This window comes from Camellia sinensis, chromosome 10 (genome assembly GCF_055761805.1).
Source record: "Camellia sinensis isolate YWXY chromosome 10, ASM5576180v1, whole genome shotgun sequence".
NCBI classification, from domain to species: domain Eukaryota; kingdom Viridiplantae; phylum Streptophyta; class Magnoliopsida; order Ericales; family Theaceae; genus Camellia; species Camellia sinensis.
The window spans coordinates 176,001,833-176,024,155 of record NC_138970.1 but is presented as its reverse complement, the minus strand read 5'-3'; the positions used below and the strand labels follow the sequence as shown (position 1 = coordinate 176,024,155).

The window sequence follows — 22,323 nt, the reverse complement described above, 5'->3', positions numbered from 1 at the left end:
GTTGAGTTGTTGTATTGGAAAGTGTGTTGAAATGATGTTTAAATTTAAAATGACAAATTTGTCCCTAAAAATATATTTTTTTAAATTGATATCAAGGGGTAAAATCGTAATTTACCTATTGATGGAACAAGTGCTGTAGCTGATAGTGTAGGCTGTGCCTACACTGCCGGCTGTGCAGCCTATATATATATATAATTTTTTTTTTTGAAAAAGCTCCCAACAGTGCTGCTTTTGGGCTTTTTTATCAAAATAGGCTATAATAGCCTCATTTCTGGCTTCCCAAACAGCGCCAATATGTCGTTCTTAAAATATAGAAACAATTCAAACCACAAAAACCATGAACAGAGCAATAGTAGAGATTGTATGTCTCTGTATTGTTACATTTATATATATTTTTGAAAACAAAAATCAACCAGCATATGTTATATTTTCTATTTATTACTTTTAGAGTTAGATTTCAAAACCAAAACATATAAATAAATAATACGTTTATTTTTTTCAATTCAAAAAATATATTCAAGTTGAAAACTTTTTTTCAACAGAACATTTGAACTCTTTTTCAATTGAAAACACAAACAAAATATTTAAACAAATTGAAAACACAAAATCTTATAAATTACTAAGGGTGCTTGCGGCTTGGCGGTTCGATTGCGGCCAAAGGAACTTCAAATCCGCCATCCGTCTGCCAAATTGGCGGATTGGAGAAAATCAATCCGCAACCGTCCGCTCGTCATCACGCATCCGTCCAAAATGCGGCGGATCGGTTCGGTTCGGTCGGTTTTGGCGGATTGGTATATCCGCTGCTCACTCCTAATTCTTCCATAGGCTAACTTGAACATCATGTTTTCATAGTAACTGTCACCAAATATAGATCAACAGCAAATGAAACACAAAATATTACACATCATTTATTTATCAAAACTATTAGTACATCATTACAACACACTTAATATAAAGGCAAGAAAGGGAACCCCACGCAGAGAAAATACGTTGTAGAAAATGGTAGCAATATAGTAGTCCTAGTAGTAATCACTCTTCTTAAAATGGATATGATTATTACAAAGTCTATGAACCCATAAAGAAAAGCCAGAATGATAGTAAATTTTGGATAATTTTCTAGTTTATTTCTAGGTATGTAGACCTATTTAATAGTTTAGTCAGGACAGCAACGATACATTATGAACTTATCCATAGGACGGCCACATTCACCACAAACAACCGGCTCAGGGTCTATGAAGCACGGGTACTCCAAAAATAGTGCCGTACATGCACCGGGTACTTACCGGGTGTGGGTACGCGTGCCAGTACGGCTGCACGCGTACCGGGTACGGCAAAAAGTGGTCGGGTACGTCTGCCTTTGTGAGGCCCCTGACTTTTTTTGTAAACCTTATTAGGTTCCTAAATTTTGAATTATTATAATAAAGCTCTTAGTTCGTCGATTAATCGCAAATTAAGCCCTAGGACTGAAAACGCTTCACGGGCGAATCCATACAAACCCTAATCGATCCTGGAAGCTTAGAAATCACTTCTAACACTCTAATATTAATTACTTAACTCTCAAATTTTAGATTAATCGCTCTAAACCTTAACTTTCAATTTTTACAGTCATCGTTCGGTTATTTACCTTTAAATTCAAAGCAAGATAATACAAACTGAATTATTTTACACTTGAAATAGATACTTTGATTGAACCCAAGCCCTCACATTTTTATTAAATCACAAATTGACCCCAAACAAGTACTATTATATATTTATATATATATATATATATGTGCACTTATACCCAAAAATCTTTTTTTAATAATGTATTTTTCAATTTCCAAGATTTGTACAATATATATATATATATATATATAACATGTCCATCAATCCACCATCACATGGCTAGCCATCATACCCCCTTAGACTATAATTATTGTACTTTAAAATATCTTGAAATCTTGGAGCAATAATGACTTTGGTACCTATAAAGATTTGCTATATATATGTGTGTACTTCTAACTAGAAGATATTTACATTAGTCCTAGACCTAACTAGATCATAATTAAATACATCAGTAAGGTTCTAATCCTCCTCATTTCATTACATTTAATGTGAAGCCCCGGAAAAATGTATTTGAATTATTTTCTTAAAGCCCCTCGGTTATTTGAATTATTTCAGATCTTGTCGGTTAGCATTTTATTTTTATTTTTCTAAAACAGGAATTTTTCTAGCTAGATTAGATTCCCTAGCCTAATCCAATTCTACATAAGTTACATGTATTTAACTCCAAGCCCTCACTCTTTATTTAAATTCTAAACTTACCCAAGAACTAGTACTTGTACCTTGTACCTTGAAGTACCATCAATCTTGTAATATATATATATATATATATACACCTTGAGGAGTGTGTCCTAGAGCCTAAAATTAATAAATAAATAAAAAATAGCCCCTTCTAGGAGAAAGTGAGGAAACCATTTTTCAAAGCACATCATCATGAAATTCTAGGAAAAAAAACAACCTAGTGACCTAGACCTAGGATGCAAAATCCAAGAACTAATTTCATTACAACTAGGAGTTGCCTAAACCAATGAACAAGCCTCCCAAATCCCTTCCATTCCTTTAGAATTCAAACAAATCCCAACCTTTCCATCCATATCCAACTAAGGGGCTTTTAGGACTTTTTGCCTCAAAGCCTTGTCTATAAATACCAACACACCCCCTAGCTTGTAAATACACACAACACACTCACTCACACACACATTTTAGTTAGAGAGAGGGAGGAGAGCTAGGAAGAGAAGTCTAGAGGAGGAGAGGGAAGAAGAAGAGAGTTTCTTGTGCAAAGCTTAGTAAGTAAGCCACCAACACAACCTTCTCTTCATTTTCTTTTCTAATGCATGTTCTTTTTTTAAGATTTTAAGTGATGTTTCAGATCTGTTATTATCATGTTCTCATGTTAAAAATACCAAGATTTGAGTATTGTTTCCATTTCTCTTGTATTTTCCTCATTTTAGTACAAACCATCTTCTTTTTGTACAAATCTCTCAACCTTTCAAGGGTACTCTTTCAAACAAATTTTCTGAGTTAAACATGGGATAGTTAGCATGTTTTCCTCACAAAAGAAATGAAACTCTTCCATGGTGGAGCCCCCTTTTTATAAATTTTCTTGTTTTGGCATTCCACCTTAAAACCTGTTTTTTTCAGTCAACTTTCAAAAATTCCAGAAAAATGTACAAAAATATTCTGAACCTCTATTTTATGTCAAAACCTTCCTTAAGGAGTTAGCTTTTAACTAAAATTGGTTTCATCAAAAAACATTGAGTGGTTTGCAAGAAAATCAAGTTTTCGTAACAGTCGACAGATCTGGGCAGATTCTGGGCAGATTCGGGAACAGTGCTGGACTATTTTGCAAATAACTTAAAATCGGGAAAAGCAATCCCATTTCCGAAAAATGTTCTAGGAACTAGATCAAATTCTCTACGAACCATAGGAAAACCGAGTCCGGCGGATGAACCTAAGTAGTCCTTCCATATTAACCTTCATGTGATGTTAAATCTGGAACTTTTTATGCATGGATGTTTTGTGCCCTTGTATTCATAAAAATGTTTATTAGCTTATGATCATATCTTGGCATGATATTGTATGTGTTATGTTATGTTCTCTATCTTCTTCATCTTATGGATGTATGCTTGTGTGGACATTTTTATCTGGTTAAGTTGTCTAACCTTGATGTAAAATATCTAACTCAACGGGAAACCAAATTGGGAGGGTATTGGGTTTTCGAGCATTTGAGTAATGAAAAGATGAGAATATGTGATATATGGTTTATTGGGATGCGTTCCCTATTCGAGGTTAAAACTTGCGCAAGTGGTTTTCGGGACCCTTGAACGGAGCGGTTATATTTGGACCCTAGGTGGTTTGGTGTAAGGAGGGATTCGGGCAAGGCCCTATTTTTACCGTCTCTTTTGAGGCCCTGCGGTTGGCGCTACGCGGTATATAACCGTTGGTAGGCATCCGAGGTTAGGTCTGCAACAAAGCAGCAAAAGAGGGGGCATACCGAATAATCCGCGTCCGATTCTTGTGGTCGGGAGGACGGAATCTCTTTGGGGGATTTCTAGTTACTAACATCTGACTCAACTCTTAATGTATTTATTTGTTTATTGGTGTATCATGCTTTATTACTTGATGTTATAATTGTGATTGTGTATTAGACTGGGAAAAAATGGTAGGGTGTGTGTGTGTTTACTGGGCATTCAAAGCTCACGGCGTATCATGCCAGGTGACGAAGCGGAACTCATAGCGGAAGACGACGAGCCGGAAACCTTCGAAGACTTTTGGCTATCTTAGGAATACTAGAAATTTCCTTTTTGTTAATTTGTAAGACTCATAAGAAGTTTAAAACCTTCTTTTTGGGATGTAATGTAATGGAACAAACTTTTGTAATAAAAGATATTCGTGGCTATTATGTTCTATATATTTATATGTATTAACCTTATCGTTGCTTATGAGACCTTGTGTCAATACCTTTTAAGGTCTGTCAAAAGGGTAGTGCACTACCTAAGAAAGCTAGACTTAGAAGGGAGGCTATTTTGACTCCTTCGGCGATCTGGGATCTTACTTGGCTATTGACCATAGGACTCATTAGTGACTCTCCTTTGTCTGCAACCAATAGTGTAGAATCGGGGCGTCACAGCCTTAGTTGGGTACGGCATGGGTACGCCTTTGGTGCGTTTTGGGTACGTCGGGGGTAGAAATCAAATTTTCTGAAAAATTGAGGGGTACCGGAGCAATATTAAGAAAAATTTTAAAAAAATAAAATAAAAAATGTATATACGAATGAAGTTGTTTTGCCCTAATCTTATCCCTTTTTCCCTAATCTCATCAGTTGAGCACCAAGAGGCGACTTCGACCCAGAGGTGTCTTCGACTTCGACCACCCTCGTCTTCGACTTCGACTTCGACCCAGAGATCACCCTCGTCTTCGACTTCGACCTCGACCCATGGCATTGGGTACGACTTCTTCTTCGCTGTTTCATCACCCTCCTCTTCTCTCATCTTCTTCGTTTCTTCTTTTTCATCTCATTTTTTTTTTTTGGCAGAGATCAGCAAACATCTATCATCTATTTTTGTCCCCCGTAACCAAGTAAGTGGTCAGAATTCCTTCATCTTTATTTTTTTTGTTTTTGTTCTTGTTTCTTCTTTCTTCTTCAGAGAGGTATAATATGATGTTGATGTAGAACCAAAAAAAAATTAGAGAGGTATAGAACCAAGTTATTCAATCATATTTAGAACAAAAAAAAAAAAAAAAAAATTAGATCAAAAAAATTAATAAATTAGAACACAAATATATTAATAAAAAATTAGAACCAAGTTAATAAATTAGAACACAAATATATTAATAAAAAATTAATAAATTAATAAATTAGAACCAAGTTATTCCTTTGCTTGGATTATGGACTGCATTGGTGTTGGTTATGGTGAATTCAAATATATTAATATTTTTGTCTTTTAGTTTTATAGTTCTTTTTTTAGTTTTGATATTTAACTTCAATTTGTAGGTTGGATCTTTTAACCATAATTATAAAAAATAAAAAAATATCGGTGTACCGCAGCCGTATCCGTACCCTACTTTTTTGAGATTTTGCCGTATCGGCGTATCCGTACTCGTACCCATACCGTACTCGTACCCGCACCCGTGCTTCTTAGCTCAGGGATGCTTCCGGTGGTGCCAGGAAAGATCAGACAGTAGCAGTGAGGTGGGGTGTGAAGCTCTTCAAGGTTATCAATGAGTGCATTCACAAAACCAACCTTATTAGCTTGATCCTTCTAATCTTCATATTTGGTCAAGCTAGTCAACATGGTGTCACCTTTGGCTTTAGCCATCTCAACCGTGCCATGACTAATCACAGCCCATCCTTGCTCACTTCTATCAAAGCACAGAATTGTCATGATCTCTTCTCTACAGACTTACCGTGTTGCATCTTGGAGTGCCGCATGCTTTCTAACCTCACCCAAAAGAACCACATGAGAGTTGGGTCTGACAATATGTGGCCGAGATTCTCACTCAAGATAGTGTTGCTGATCTTCCGAACTTTTTCCCTTGGGTTGCTTTTTCCTACATACAACATCTCCAATGTGATGTTTGCTGCTTTTGCAACAGCTTTTGCTATGTATGTAAATTTTCGGATCCACTCTAGGTCCTCTCCTCCATACAAGCAAATGTACTTTCTATCTACAATCTGAATTAACCAACAAAATAAACTCAAGTCACAAAAATTTCAATACATTTGCATCATTTTATATACTTTATTTGTGTATCACTTCTATTTTAATAATTAGATAGTGCCAATCTTTCCAAATTCCCAATGTTGGTATGTCAAAACTTGATAATGAGAAATGACAAACACAAGAGTCAATTAGAAGAATAGTCATTACCCAATTAACAATGGATTGATCGATGGAATCTGCCAATAACTCAATTGACCAAGTTGTCTCTTTCCAAAGTGCTTCCTCCTTCAAGCTAGTAAATGGAAAAGCCATACTTCCCCAAATCCACATCATATGGATTGCATTAGGATTCACAACTTTGCCTTGTTGGTCTAACACCACAAGCAGAGGCTTCTTGTTGAAGTGCCAGACCTCTTTAATGTACTTGATGACTGCTGGATCAAGCAGTGAAGAGTGGTACAGCGAGAACCAGGGCATCGAAGCTTGAATGGCCTCAAATTTCTGTTGCTTCGCATCATTCCATGGGATTGTTCTGTGGAGGACTGGGAGCCATACAACCTCATACTGACTCTCCGATCTTGTCGGGTTTTGTCGAGACTCAGTGTACATTTGATTGAGTATGAAATGCTCTTCATGGGAGAGGTCTAAGTCTGAAATGAGTAACAACACATTCTTTCTCCTTAGCACATCAATGCTAACCTGTGTTTGTCATACAAAGATCAAACCAATGTGAGAACTTTTAGGGAAGTCATAGATTAAACCAAATGAATACAAAATGATTGAATAGTGAAACAATTCTTTTACGGATACAGAAATAAATACAAAACTAGACACAACTCTATCACATAGGTATGAGACTCACAAAAAAGTAAAATCGACGATTATGTGAGAGGATTGTGCTCGAATTTGTTATCGATTTCTGTGCTCTTAAAATATTTCATAATGAAAACCTTGAATCCCATTCTCATTGTCCTTCAAGTTATTGAGCTTATATATGGAAAATGACATAAATGGGTTAAATGAATATAAACAAACCCGTTTCTTATTAGAACCATCAACAAGTGGCAGTTGATCATCCTTAGCATAAATCAGAGCTTTGAGGATCTTCATGTTATCGATGTGTGCCATCTCAAAGGGGCAAACAAGCATCTGAAATGCTTCAATATACTTTTTTTCGGCTGCAACAAACCAAAATTTAGTCTGTATGTCAATTCCATTCCATTTACTATACATACTATCATGTAATACTATAAAATGAAATGGGTTGAGTTGGGTTGGATTGGACTAACCAATTTGTTGATAACAAAGAGCCAATTGCTTCTGCAAGTGGCTGTATATGTTGTTGACCATATGAGCCAGACTAGAAAGCTCCCATGCCTCTATAGTTGAGGCTATGTACCTGACACCAATGGTAAAATTTATTAATAATGCTTGTGTTGTACTCTCTCTAAAGGCACAGATCCTTTGTTCTTTGTTTCTCAATTTTTCTATCTCTATGTCCCAATCCACATCTAACCATTCGATCATATTTCTAGATTTACTTTTCTCGCATGATTCGATGGTTCTGAGGGCATTGGAACAACAAAATAAAGAAATTTGGGATAAAGGATCCTTGACTCTCTCTAAATGTGACTAATTATTTGGTAGTCTCGAAGCAACATCATGAGAAGGTGGTATTTTGTAAAAGAACTTACATGTATGTGATAGACAAGAGTACACCATCATACTAGTGGATTGGTTATACAAAATATGAAGTAAATCATGGGATGGGTAGAGATTGTTGGAACAATTCATCTAGAATTCTTCAATTGGTGGTCTTTGGGTCTTCAAATTTTGGCAATGATCTTGTCGTATAGAACAGAAAATTGGTGCTTTAAGTCGCGTTACTCAGTCGCTTTCTTAAAGACAATATTTGTACCCACCAAAAGGTGTGCAGGGGGTTATAACAAATTTGTCTCCAGGATACAATGAAGCCTGATCTAAAGATTTAGTCTATCGGCGTCTGCACTGACAATGATAGATCAGAACACTCTTGATATAATCAAGAAACCAAGACACTGGTAATCAAATCTGCAGAACTTGATTATCAATAAGAAAAATAGAAATTTGCTTAAGAAACTCTTGATTGAAAAATTCAAAATCAAGAGGGAGAGAGAGAGAGAATTGTAGGAATGCTTTTCAGGATTTTGGATGGAATGAAATGGCTGATTTCGTAGCCTATTTATAGGCCTTGATGGATCTGATTGAATGGTCATGTCCCTTGATCGCATTCGATTAGATCTGATCGTTGGATTGATGATCTATAGTGTAGATCATTCTGACACCGAATAGATGCCTTGACTAATCACACCTGATCTCGATCAGGTGCCATCTCATCTGTACGATTGCGCGCATCTCCAATCAACCACTATGATCAACCCACTCCAGATCGGACTCACAACCGTTTGATCGGTTGGTTGACTCATCGCCAACGGACGACATGCCACTGCCACGTGGAGCTGATTGTATTCCATGTCACCCATGCCACGTTGGATCCACATCATCGTTCCAACCTGTCCGATGCAAATAGAAAAGCGCCCTCATGGCGCTGATGCGTCCGTGCTAAGTGCAAAGTGCGCCATCAAACGCCACACAGCCCATTGCCCACACCACGCGCGTGTGTGCGTGTGCGAATGGTGCGAAGCACCATCCTTGCGGTGTAGGTGCATGCACACTAGCTTTCATCCCACAATTCCATATTCAAAGGAATATTCCATGTAGCACTTTATTAAGTGCTCCATGTTTTTCTCTCTTTCTGATGTGGGACAAAGTCCCCAAGCTTAGTTAATGTTTTCCAAAGAAAAACAAGGAAGGTTTTGAAAACACCCAAAAAACTAAACTATAAATTTTAAAAACCATTTTGAAAATTCCCCAACATTCCCCCACCATTTTCAAAATACCAGATGATGACTCTTGGCAGCCTTATGCATAGGTGAAGATATCTTACGATTTGAATAATTCACTTAGTGAAGACATCTCAAAGTTCGACAAGATGACATAGTAGACTTGTCTTTGAAGTAGCGATCTTATATGACTAATCGGACATATCTTACGCACAGTACATGTTACCTCAAGTATTCAAAAAAACCGACACGTGGATTGACCTTGTGTCTATATCTTGTTTCATGAGCACTCTAGAGTCAAGCCCTTGGACTCATAGGAAACGGCACCACCTCCTACACTCACATAGGTAAGCTTACTGAGAGTACCCTTGTAATTTATAGTATCCTAACAACCCACTTGTAAGCTTATTAAGAGTTTGCTAACTCATCCTCTTCTTTTCATATTACAGGTACCAAGCACTTCAACCTTGGGATGAAAATGAAATAAAACTAAGTGCTTGCAATCACGACATATGGTGTACTTGGGCTTGTTGAACTCAAAACTTGATGTTTCTTCAAGCGTTGAGTCGGGTTTCCACTAGAAGTGATTATGTTAAGTGGGCTTAAGACCTATCCCCTTTGATGTTTTCTACACCAAATCCCTTGCAAGTCCCTTTGTTAAGGGGTCATCCAAGTTTTCACTTGACTTTACATAACTAATGGTAATCACACCTTCTATGATTAACTGCCTAACACAGCTATGTCTTAGTCCTATATGCCTGGACTTTCCATTATAAATATGGCTATAAGCCCGTGATAGAGTTGCTTCACTATCACAATGCAAAGATATTGGTGGCATAGGTTTTGGCCATATCTTAATCTCTAACAAGAGATTCCTTAGCCACTTTGCCTCTTTGCTACAAGAAGCCAATGTTATAAACTCTGATGCCATGGTTGAATCTGTTATGCATGTTTGCTTCTTAGATCCCCAGGAGATAGCTCCTCCTCCAAGAGTAAAAATCCAACCACTCGTGGACGAGTGATCTTCACGGTCAATTATCTAACTAGCATCCGTGAATCCTTCCAGCACTGCTGGATAGCCATTATAGACTATTCCATAGTCTATTATTTTCCTCAAGTATCTAAGTACTCGGTTAACAGCATACCAATGCACACTACTGGGATTACTAGTGTATCTACTAAGTCTTCCCACTGCAATGCAAGTCATGGCATACATCAGGCTACGTATTACTCTTGAGTATTCTAGCTGATTAACAGCTCTTTCAGTATTAGGATACAATTTCAAATTTGAATCAAAAGGTGTAGACATGGGTGTATAATTATATCGATTAAATTTCTTAAGAATTTTCTCAACATAGTGCGACTGGGTTAGAATCAAATTATTGGCCTCTAGTTTGATCTTAATACCCAGAATTACATCAGCCAAGCCCATGTCTTTCATACTAATGCTAGACGACAAGAAACTTTTAGTACTTTCAATGGCGTCATTGTCAGTACAAAAAATATGCATGTCATCTACATATAGGCATATGATTACACCTCTATTTCCAGTAAACTTAATGTACACACACTTATCATATTCATATATCCTAAAACCATTTGGCACTATTACTTTGTCAAATTTCTCATGCCACTGTTTTGGAGCTTGTTTCAGTCCATACAGTGACTTCACTAGTTTACACACTTTGTGCTCTTGACCCTGTACAACAAATCCTTTCGGTTGTTGCATGTAGATTTCCTCATCTAACTCTCCATTTAGGAAAGCGGTCTTAACATCCATTTGATGGATTTCAAGCTTATAGATTGAGGCTAAGGAAATCAACACTCGAATGGTGGCGATTCTAGCCACCGGAGCATATTTATCAAAATAATCAATACCTTCCTTTTGAGTAAAACCCTTAGGAACTAGTCTTGGTTTGAACTTGTCAATTGTGCCATCAACTTTCATTTTCCTTTTGAAAATCCATTTAGGAAAGCGGTCTTAACATCCATTTGATGGTTTTCAAGCTTATAGATTGAGGCTAAGGCAATCAACACTCGAATGGTAGCGATTCTAGCCACCGAGCATATGTATCAAAATAATCAATACCTTCCTTTTGAGTAAAACCCTTAGCAACTAGTCTTGTTTTGAACTTGTCAATTGTGCCAACAACTTTCATTTTTCTTTTGAAAATCCATTTACAACCAATGGGTTTGGATCCAAGTGGCAAATCAGCAAGTATCCAGGTATTGTTACCCATGATAGAATCCATTTCATCGTTTATTGCTTTTTTCCAGAAAGCAACATCTTCAGACTTCATAGCTTCCTTAAAGGTTAATGGATCTGAATCCATATTCAAAGAAATCATTGTTTGCTTACAATAAGCTTTTCTAGTTCCTTCTACAAGGTAAACAATGAAATCAGGGCCAAATGACTTCTCAATCCTAGCCCTCTTACTCCTTCTTAACTCAATAGGCTCATTAGGTTCATTAGGCTCAATGGGTTCATGTTGTTCACTTTCTTCTGTAGACATCAAAGGAGTTGATTCATTTTCTTGATTAGAATCCAACCTTGGAATGGTTGTGAAACGATTCTCATAAAATGCCGCATCACGTGATTCAATGATGGTATTTGTTTCCACTGAACCATTGGGCTCTACTACCAGAAACCTATATGCTTTGCTATGTATAGCATAGCCAAGGAATATGCATTCAATTCCTTTTTCACCTAATTTCTTCCTTTTAGGTTCAGGCAATCTGACTATTGCTGTACAACCCCATGTTTTCAAGTAACCAAGATTAGGTTTCTTATTTTTCTAAAGTTCATAAGGAGTAACATTTCTTCCTTTGAGAGGAATTCTATTGAGTATGTGACAGGCAGTGAGCAAGGCTTCACCCCAAAAACCAGAACTTAAATTGGAATAAGAAAGCATAGCATTAATCATTTCTATTAATGTTCTATTCTTTCTTTAACTGCTCTATTTTGTTGTGGTGTGTAGGGTTCAGACTTCTCATGAATAATACCGACATTTTCAGAATATTCTGGAAAATGGTATTCACTACCTTTATCAGAGCTAAGTCTCTTTATCTTGACATTACATGATTTTCTACTTCTGTCTTAAAAATCTTGAATTTATCAAGCACCTCATCTTTTGAATGCAAAAGATAAATACGACAGTACTTAGAAAAATCATCAATGAATGTTACAAAATATTTCTTACCACCTCTAGTGGGGGTACTATGCATGTCACATACATCACTATGCACAAGTTCAAGTAGAGATGTGATTCTATCTATTTTAGGAAATGGAATGCGAGTAATTTTTTATTGCACACAAAATTTACATTTTTCAAAGATATCAATGTCATACTTAGGAATTAAATCTAAATTAACCATATCATGCATTTTCTAGTATTCACATGACCTAAACGAGCACGCAATAAAGAAAGAGAATCAACAATATAAGCAGAAACACATGTATTATTGATAACGTTAAGTTTGAACATTCCTTGTGTCATGACCCGAACCCGCCTATGTGGGTTAAAGACATAACCGGCCAGTAATAATGAGATTGCCTACGACCCCAATCCAAACCAAATGTATTTTAACAGAGTTAATGGGGGCCAAACGGAAGCAATTTAAAACTTTGTCCATAAAGCTGTGCTTACATGGCATATCATAACAAACCATACATATGCACATTAATAACTTACAACAAAATAAATACTTTATAAGGTTCAGTACAAATTGGATCACGTAAGTCTAAGTCAACCCATCAAAACTATGTACAACATATACAAAGTCTTCGCCAATAGGACAAAATATAATCACATAACAAAAGGGCGAAGACGGGTCTCATGCGTGAGACACAAGGGTTAACTCTCCCAAAAACTTTTGTTGTTCTACATAGACTTCGCTGGGGCTGGGTCTGGACCTCTTGGCTCACCTACAAACACACGAATAAGCGTGAGCGATAGCCCAGTGAATAATATCAAATAAGAAGATATAAATGATATGTAGAACAACATACTCCGAACGGCCTTGGGCCCAATTCACATTTTTATTTAACATTTATATACACAATTTAAGTCAAGTGGCTGTGGTTTCAACATACTGGCCTTTGGCCCATTTATCTTTCATTTATGTCAAAACGGCCTCTGGCCCATCCATTCATGTCAAAACGGCCTTTGGCCCATTCATTCATATCAAAACGGCCTTTGGCCCATCCATTCATTCATATCAAACATTTGTCCATAATTTAAACTGGCAAACTCATAAGGCTTATAAGGAAATAAGCAATTGGACAAATGACAAGTTTCAAATATCGATATTACTCACAGTGATCGGTTGGTTGGTTCGCCCTGGAGCTCGACCCTACACATTCCATGAACACAAAAGGGTCACAAACAATTCGATCCGTTCTAAATTCACATTTTCCTATTTAGGCTTCATCCTTATCTCATTAACTCAATTACAATGCTCAATGCATGCCTAAGAGTGCTTACAAGTGAATGAGGACAGAAAACGAAACACAGAACGCATAAAGAAAATTTCAAAAAACAGGGTCCCCGCTCCAGCGGACCCATGAGGTCTGCAAAAGTACTGGTTATGTCATTTTTACGCTCGAGCGTGGAACTTGGACGCTCGAGCGGAAGTCCATCCTACATAGCTCCCCGCTCGAGCGTGGACTCGAGCGGACATCATGGTCTGCAGAAAATACTGGGAGCACGAAATTCATGCTCGAGCGGCGGTTTCCCCGATCGAGCGGACATCATATTTCTGGGTTTTCCAAAATGTGTTCTTGAGCTCAAAACGACCTCCAAAGGTTCCAAATTCATAATTTCAGCTCAAACTTCACATATTCATCTACTAACATGGTACAAACTCTAAATTACAACATAATGGAGCTTAATTTCACAAAATAATCACATGCATGGCTCAAATTACACCAAACTCATTTTCAACATAACACATTCATCTATTCAAAGCTCCTATCCTCATAAATTGTACATGCATGTGATGTATTACTCTCATTCTCAACTTATATGATACAAATTGTGGTCATAACATGAGCTTTAACCAAAACTCTACATGAATCATGTATTTCAAGCTCAAACATGCAAATTCAAAACAATTTCTTACATGCATGCACATATTGGCTCTCAATTCAACAAAACCAATTCAATTACATCATGCTCAATCACATTCATGTTCTTGACCATTATTCAAATTTAAATTCACAAAATTACAACTAATATTCACAAATTCACTCACCTAAGAGCTTCAAACGCCCAAGCTCTAGTCAATTCTTGAGTTAAATCTTCAAATCCCCATGCTTGAGCCAAAAATTGCACAAGTCTCTCCCTTTCTCTCTCTAACAGTCGGCCTTCTCTCTTTCAAGAGAGTTGATCAGCCCAAATGAAGATAAAAGGAGGAAATTGAGTGTATAGTGCCTTTTTACATAAATTCCCACTAGCCACAATTTAATAATAAGAAATAATTGGGCATTAATTCGCCAATTTAATCAACTTAATCTGGTCTGAATCAATTTTTCAATTAAACTTCATCGTAGGCTCTAAAAATTATGCCAATCACAACGGCGCAATCAATTTTGGTTTCGGTGGCCGATAAGGCCTTCAATTTAATTTCGAAAGCAGATAATCAAACAGATATTCCTACGGTAAACAGATAGAAATTCAAAACCACATATTTTCACATACTTGCGCACAAAATCATATTAAACACATAATCATACTCATTTTAAGGACTAATTAACATATTACGGAACAGGGATATCACAGTCTTCCCCTCTTTAGGAAGTTTGGCCCTCCAAACTTAATTTACCTTCGTCGGGAAATAAGTATGGATAGCGTAGTCGCATTTCCTCTTCTTTTTCCCATGTGGCATCCGTCCCATAGTGTTCTTTCCATTCCACTTTCACCATTGGGATGGACTTGCTTCTCAATTGTTTCACTTGCCGATCAACAATTCGTTCCGGTCATTCAGCGTATTCCATATTTTCATCTATAGCTACCCGGTGATAATCAATTATATGAAACGGGTCTCGGAGGTAACCCCTCAACATCGACACGTGAAACACATTATGGATTTGTTCAAATCCCGATGGCAAAGCAACTCTATAGGCCACCGGGCCAAGCCTTTCTAGAATCTGAAACGCCCAACGTAACGGGGCAACAACTTGCCCTTCTTTCCAAGCCTGACTTGGCCTTTCATCGGAGAAACACGGATGAACACATGGTCACCAACCTCATACTCAAGAGGTCTTCTCCGAATATTTGCATAATTCTTTTGTCGGTTCTAAGCTGTTTTGAGCCTTTGTCGAATAGTCTTTATTTTCTCGGAAGTGTCTTTTACAATTTCAGGCCTAAATAAAGCCCTATCCCCGACTTCTGTCTAGCAATTTGGTGATCTACACCTTCTGCCATACAAAGCCTCGTATGGTGCCATACCGATGCTGGAGTGGAAGCTGTTACTATAAGCCAATTCTGCAAGTGGCAAGTAGTCTTCCCAACTCCCCTGGAAATCTAAAGCACACATCCGAAACATATCTTCCAGAGTCTGTATTGTTCGTTCTGATTGCCCATCTGTCTGTGGGTGGAATGCAGTACTGAACCTTAGTTCTGTCCCCATAGCTTCCTACAAACTCTTCTACAATCTAGATACAAATTTCGGATCTCTATCCGACACAATCGATACCGGAACTCCGTGTAAACGGACAATCTCATCAACATAAATAGTAGCCAATCTATAAGCATTAAACGTAGTTCTAACTGGCAGAAAATGTGCAGATTTAGTCAATCTATCAACTATAACCCAAATAGAATCCATACCTCGAGAAGTCCGAGGTAGGCCAACAGCGAAATCCATAGTCACATATTCTCACTTCCATTCAGGAATAAAGAGAGGTTGAAGTAGACCGCCTAGTTTTTGATGTTCAGCCTTAACTTTCTGACACTGAAGACACTTGGACACATATTCTACAATCTCTTTCTTCATTTTAGGCCACCAATAGGTTTGTTTCAAATCCCGATACATTTTATTGTTACCCGGATGCATAGTAAACATGGATCTGTGGGCTTTGTCTAAAACCCTTTTCTTTAGTTCCGGAATGTCTGCGACACACATTCAGTTTTGAAATCTCAACACTTCATTTACAATACTGAACTCTGCTTTCGGACTTATCTCGAATTCATCAATCACTTTCTTAAGGAATTCATCCTCTTTCTGTTTCTGCTTAATTTCATCAATGATTGCCGGCTCGACTGTAATAACGGCTATCAATCCGCCCTGTTCACATATTACTACTTAATTTTTAGATTTCTCAAAATCTTGCAAGATCTCTCTCTGTTCAGTGAGCAACAAGCCATACTCCCCGTTGATTTTCTGCTCAAGGCATCAGCAACTGTGTTAGCTTTCCCGGGGTGATACTGAATCTCTAGATCATAATCCTTTATCAGTTTGAGCCATCTCCTCTGTCGCATATTTAACTCCTTCTGCGTAAAGAAGTATTTCAGACTTTTGTGATCCGTGTAGACTTCACACTTTGCCCCATACAGATAATGTCGCCAGATTTTCAAAGCAAAAATGACTGCGGCCAAATCTAAGTCATGTGTTGGGTAGTTTTTCTCGTGTAGTCTCAACTGTCAGGAGGCATAAGCAATAACCTTTCCGTACTGCATTAGCACACAACCCGAACCTTTATAAGATGCATCACTGAAAATTACAAAATTTTTCGTACCTGACGGTAGTGTCAACACTGGTGCAGTGGTCAATCTCGTTTTCAATTCATGAAAGGTAGCTTCTCTTTCGTCATTCCATTCAAATAATTTCCACTTGCGAGTCAGCTGGGTAAGAGGTACAACTATCTTGGAAAAGTTTTTCACAAACCTCCTGTAGTACCCGGCTAAGCCCATGAAACTGCGGACCTCTGTTACATTTTTCGGTGTAGACTAATTCACAATCACCTCTATTTTCTGCAGGTCTACTGAAATTCCCTCCTTGTTGATCACATGCCCTAAGAAAACAACTTCATCCAACCAAAACTCACATTTCTTTAGTTTAACAAATAATTTCCTTTCCCGAAGTATTTGTAAGACCGTTCTCAAATGATGTTCATGTTCAAGTCTATCTTTAGAATATATCAAAATATCATCAATAAAAACCACAACAAATTCGTCAAGGTAGGTTTTAAAAATTCGGTTCATTAGGTCCATAAATGCCGCCGGAGCATTAGTCACTCCAAATGGCATAACAAGAAACTCAAAATGTCCATACCTCATTCTGAACGCGGTTTTCTCAACATCCTCTGCCTTAGCTTTCAGCTGATGATACCTGGATCTCAAATCGATCTTAGAAAACACATGTGATCCCTGCAACTGGTCAAATAAGTCATCAATACGGGGTAGGGGATACTTGTTCTTTGTTGTTACCTTGTTCAATTCCCGATAATCGATGCACAGGCGTAGGGTTCCATCTTTCTTTTTTACAAACAGTACCGGTGCACCCCAAGGTGAAGTGCTAGGTCGGATAAACCCCTTGTCAAGTAGGTCTTGTAACTGTTCTTTCAGTTCTTTCATTTCAGCCGTAGCCATTCTATAGGGAGTTTTAGAAATAGGCTGGGTGCCTGGCACAGTCTCAATAGTGAACTCTATCCCCCTGTCTACCAATTCCCCTGGTAATTCATTTGGAAACACATCTGGAAACTCTCTAACAATTGGGATATCATTCAATTTAACATTCACAGATTGTTCAGGCAACACATAGCACAAATAACCTTGGCACCCCTTCCTGATCAGTTCACATACTTTCATTGCAGATATTAAATAAGGTGGAGGCACTACCCCATTACCCATAAACACAATCTCTTTATGTTCTAGTGGTTTAAATACAACTCGTTTTGTCACACAATCGACGGTGGCACAATACTTGGTCAACCAATCCATGCCCAAAATTACATCAAAATGCCTAAAGTTCAAGGGTAGCAAATCTACATATAGGATAGCATCCTCAACACGCATATCACAAAACCGGTATATAGATTCACACAATATAGATTCCCCAGATGGAGCCGACACACATAGCAGATATGATAGTAATTCTATAGGTTTATTCAGTCTTGATGCAAATGCATATGTCACAAAAGAGTGTGTGGATCCGGAATCAATTAATACAAAAGCATCCTGATTACATATAGAAATAGTACCTGAGACAACTGCGTTGGCATTCCGTGTATCGCCTGGAATAAGCGCAAAAACTCTCCCCTGTCTCACAGTATCCCCGGTGGTAGCGGATCTCAAAGTATTTCCCAGTTTCGGGATCGATGCAGTGAAACTAGCCACTATTTTTCCCCCATTCTGATTACAATCTCGGGCCATATGCCCTTGTTTCCCACATTTGAAATAGGCTCCTGACACGGTAACAAACTCCACGGTGCTTTCTGTTACAAATATTGCACATGGGAACTGTGTCTCCGGAAGAATTTGAAGTATTTGTGGAGCCCGTATTTTGCTTTTTCAAAAATTTCTTCTTCTTTTCGAAAAGAAGCCTTGCATTTTGTTACTTTTCCAGTCAGTTGTTGATTTGGTCTGTCTAGCTATGTTAGCCTCTGATATGATAGCCCTGTCTAGCACCCCAATGTAGGTCTCCAGCTTTAAGACATTCACCCTCTCTAAAATGTCACTTCGAAGCCCACCATCAAAATGCCTCGCTTTCTTGTAATCGGTATCAATCACATGAGGTGCAAACCTGGCCAATTCAGTGAATTTGGCCTCATACTCGGCTACAATCATACTGTCTTGCCTTAGTTCTATGAACTCTGCTACTTTTCTATCCCAAACACACTGTGGAAAGTACTTGTCATAGAAAATTTCCAAAAATTTCACCCAATCAACATCCCTGTGGTTTTTTTGCATTAACATCCACCATCTTATTGCCTCGTCTTCTAGCATAAAAGTGGCTAGAAGCACTTTCTGGGTCTCCGAGCAAGGGAATACTTCGAACAATTTTTCGATACCAAGGACCCATGCTTCAGTTTTCAAAGGATCCAATCCCCTGTGGAACTGTGGTGGTTTCATTTTCTTGAACTCTTTGGTGAGAGCTATGATTCGGTCATCATTCTGATTATCTGGCACATGAGGTACCGGAGGCGGAGGTGGAGGATGTGGCTGCTGCCACTGTTGCTACCATTCCTGTTGTTGCCTCAATGTCTCTGCCATTTCCTGAATTAGTCTTTCCATTCTATCCAGTCTGGCAGCAGAAGATTCCTCTATATCACTCTGTCATGACCCGAACCCGCCCTCGTGGGTTAAGGACATAACCGACCAGTAATCATGAGATTACCTACGGCCCCAATCCAAACCAAACGTATTTTAACAGAGTTAATAGGGGCCAAACGGAAGTAATTTAAAACTTTGTCCATAGAGCTATGCTTACATGGCACATCATAACAAACCATACATATGCACATTAATAACTCACAACAAAATAAGTACTTTATAAGGTTCAGTACAAATAGGATTATGTAAGTCTAAGTCAACCCATCAAAACTATTTGCAACATATACAAAGTCTTCGCCAATAGGACAAAATATAATCACATAACAAAAGGGCGAAGACGGGTCTCGTGCGTGAGACACAAGGGCTTACTCTCCCAAAAACTTTTGTTGTTCCACATAGACTTCACTTGGGCTGGGTCTGGACCTCTCTTGGCTCATCTACAAACACACGAATGAGCGTGAGCGATAGCCTAGTGAATAATATCAAATAAGAAGATACAAACGATATGTAAAACAACATACTCTGAACGGCCTTGGGCCTAATTCACATTTTTATTTAACATTTATATACACAATTTAAGTCAAGTGACTGTGGTTTCAACATACTGGCCTTTGGCCCATTTATCTTTCATTCCTGTCAAAACGGCCTCTGGCCCATGCATTCATGTCAAAACGGCCTCTGGCCCATCCATTCATGTCAAAATGGCCTTTGGCCCATCCATTCATTCATATCAAACATTTGTCCATAATTTAAACTGGCAAACTCATAAGGCTTATAAGGAAATAAGCAATTGGACAAATGACAAGTTTCAAATATCGATATTACTCACAGTGATCGGTTGGTTGGTTCGCCCTGGAGCTCGACTCTACACATTCCATGAACACAAAAGGGTCACAAACAATTCGATCTGTTCTAAATTCACATTTTCCTATTTAGGCTTCATCCTTATCTCATTAACTCAATTACAATGCTCAATGCATGCCTAAAAGTGCTTACAAGTGAATGAGGACAGAAAACGAAACACAGAACGCATAAAGAAAATTTCAGAAAATAGGGTCCCCACTCGAGCGTGGACTTCCCCGCTCGAGCGGACCCATGAGGTCTGCAAAAGTACTGGTTATGTCATTTTTACGCTCGAGTGGAAGTCCATCCTACATAGCTCCCCGCTCGAGCGTGGACTCGAGCGGACATCATGGTCTGCAGAAAATACTGGGAGCACGAAATTCACGCTCGAGCGGCGGTTTCCCCACTCGAGCGGACATCATATTTCTGGGTTTTCTAGAATGTGTTCTTGAGCTCAAAACGACCTCCAAAGGTTCCAAATTCATAATTTCAGCTCAAACTTCACATATTCATCTACTAACATGGTACAAACACTAAATTACAACATAATGGCGCAATTTCACAAAATAATCACATGCATGGCTCAAATTACATCAAACTCATTTTCATCATAACATATTCATGTATTCAAAGCTCCTATCCTCATAAAATTGTACATGCATGTGATGTATTACTCTCATTCTCAACTTAGATGATACAAATGGTGGTCATAACATGAGCTTTAACCAAAACTCTACATGAATCATGTATTTCAAGCTCAAACATGCAAATTCAAAACAATTTCTTACATGCATGCACATATTGGCTCTCAATTCAACAAAACCAATTCAATTACATCATGCTCAATCACATTCATGTTCTTGACCATTATTCAAATTTAAATTCACAAAATCACAACTAATATTCACAAATTCACTCACCTAAGAGCTTCAAACACCCAAGCTCTAGTCAATTATTGAGTTAAATCTTCAAATCCCCAAGCTTGAGCCAAAAATTGCACAAGTCTCTCCCTTTCTCTCTCTAACAGTCGCCCTTCTCTCTTTCAAGAGAGTTGATCAGCCCAAATGAAGATAAAAGGAGGAAATTGAGTGTATAGTGCCTTTTTACATAAATTCCCACTAGCCACAATTTAATAATAAGAAATAATTGGGCACTAATTCACCAATTTAATCAACTTAATCTGGTCTGAATCAATTTTTTAATTAAACTTCACCGTAGGCTCTAAAAATTATGCCAATCACAACGGCGCAATCAATTTTTGGTTTCAGTGGCTGATAAGGCCTTCAATTTAATTTCGAAAGCAGATAATCAAACAAATATTCTTACGGTAAACAGATAGAAATTCAAAACCACATATTTTCACATACTTGCACACAAAGTCATATTAAACACATAATCATACTCATTTTAAGGACCGGTTAACATATTACGGAATAGGGATATCACACCTTGATACATGTAGCCTTTCCCAACAAAAATCACACCTTTAGACATGAGAAATTTGTCCGACTCAAATACTAACTTGAAACCATGCTTATTAAGTAGGCTTCCAGATACAAGGTTTTTCCTGACATCAAGTACATGATAAACATCATTAAGACTTAGGACTTTTCCATATGTGAACTCTAGATCCACCGTCCCTTTGCCTTTGATAACAGCAGTTGAAGAGTTGCCCATGTAGAGAACTGCTCCATCACTCACTTGTTCATAATTAGTGAAACGGCTCTTGTCGTTGCAGACGTGCCTTGTTGCTCTTAAGTCAATCTACCAGTCACCAGCATCTTCGAGCATGTTCACCTCAGATACAACAACCACGAATTTGTTCTTGGCATTTGATGCTTCTGGCTTCTTCTTGTATGACCGGCATTCATTTCTGAAGTGCCCAGACTTTACACAGTGCCAGTAAGGGCTTTCGACTTCTTAGCATTTTTCTCGGGTTGGGGTTCATGCTTATGCCAATTCCTCTAAAGTAAGATCTTCCTTTTTGTGTTTCAGAGTTTTCTTAAAATCCTTCCAAGAAGATGACAGTTTCTCTATTATAGATGAAACTACAATAGATTCATCCATGTTCATATTCTTTTGTCGAAATTAACTTAGAATACGTTGGATCTCATGGAA

General features: G+C 38.0%; 1 protein-coding gene across 1 annotated transcript; it reads right to left on the bottom strand.

Annotated features, from left to right (window-relative positions):
• Nucleotides 1–5,139: 5,139 nt before the first annotated feature.
• On the bottom strand, nt 5,140–6,900 carry LOC114283312 (protein SIEVE ELEMENT OCCLUSION B-like). Its single transcript, XM_028226135.2, has 2 exons — nt 6,414–6,900; nt 5,140–6,217 (listed from the first exon to the last, which is right to left on the bottom strand). The coding sequence occupies exons 1-2, from the start codon at nt 6,813–6,815 to the stop codon at nt 5,924–5,926; spliced, it is 696 nt and encodes a 231-aa protein (XP_028081936.2). The 5' UTR covers nt 6,816–6,900; the 3' UTR covers nt 5,140–5,923.
• Nucleotides 6,901–22,323: the final 15,423 nt, after the last annotated feature.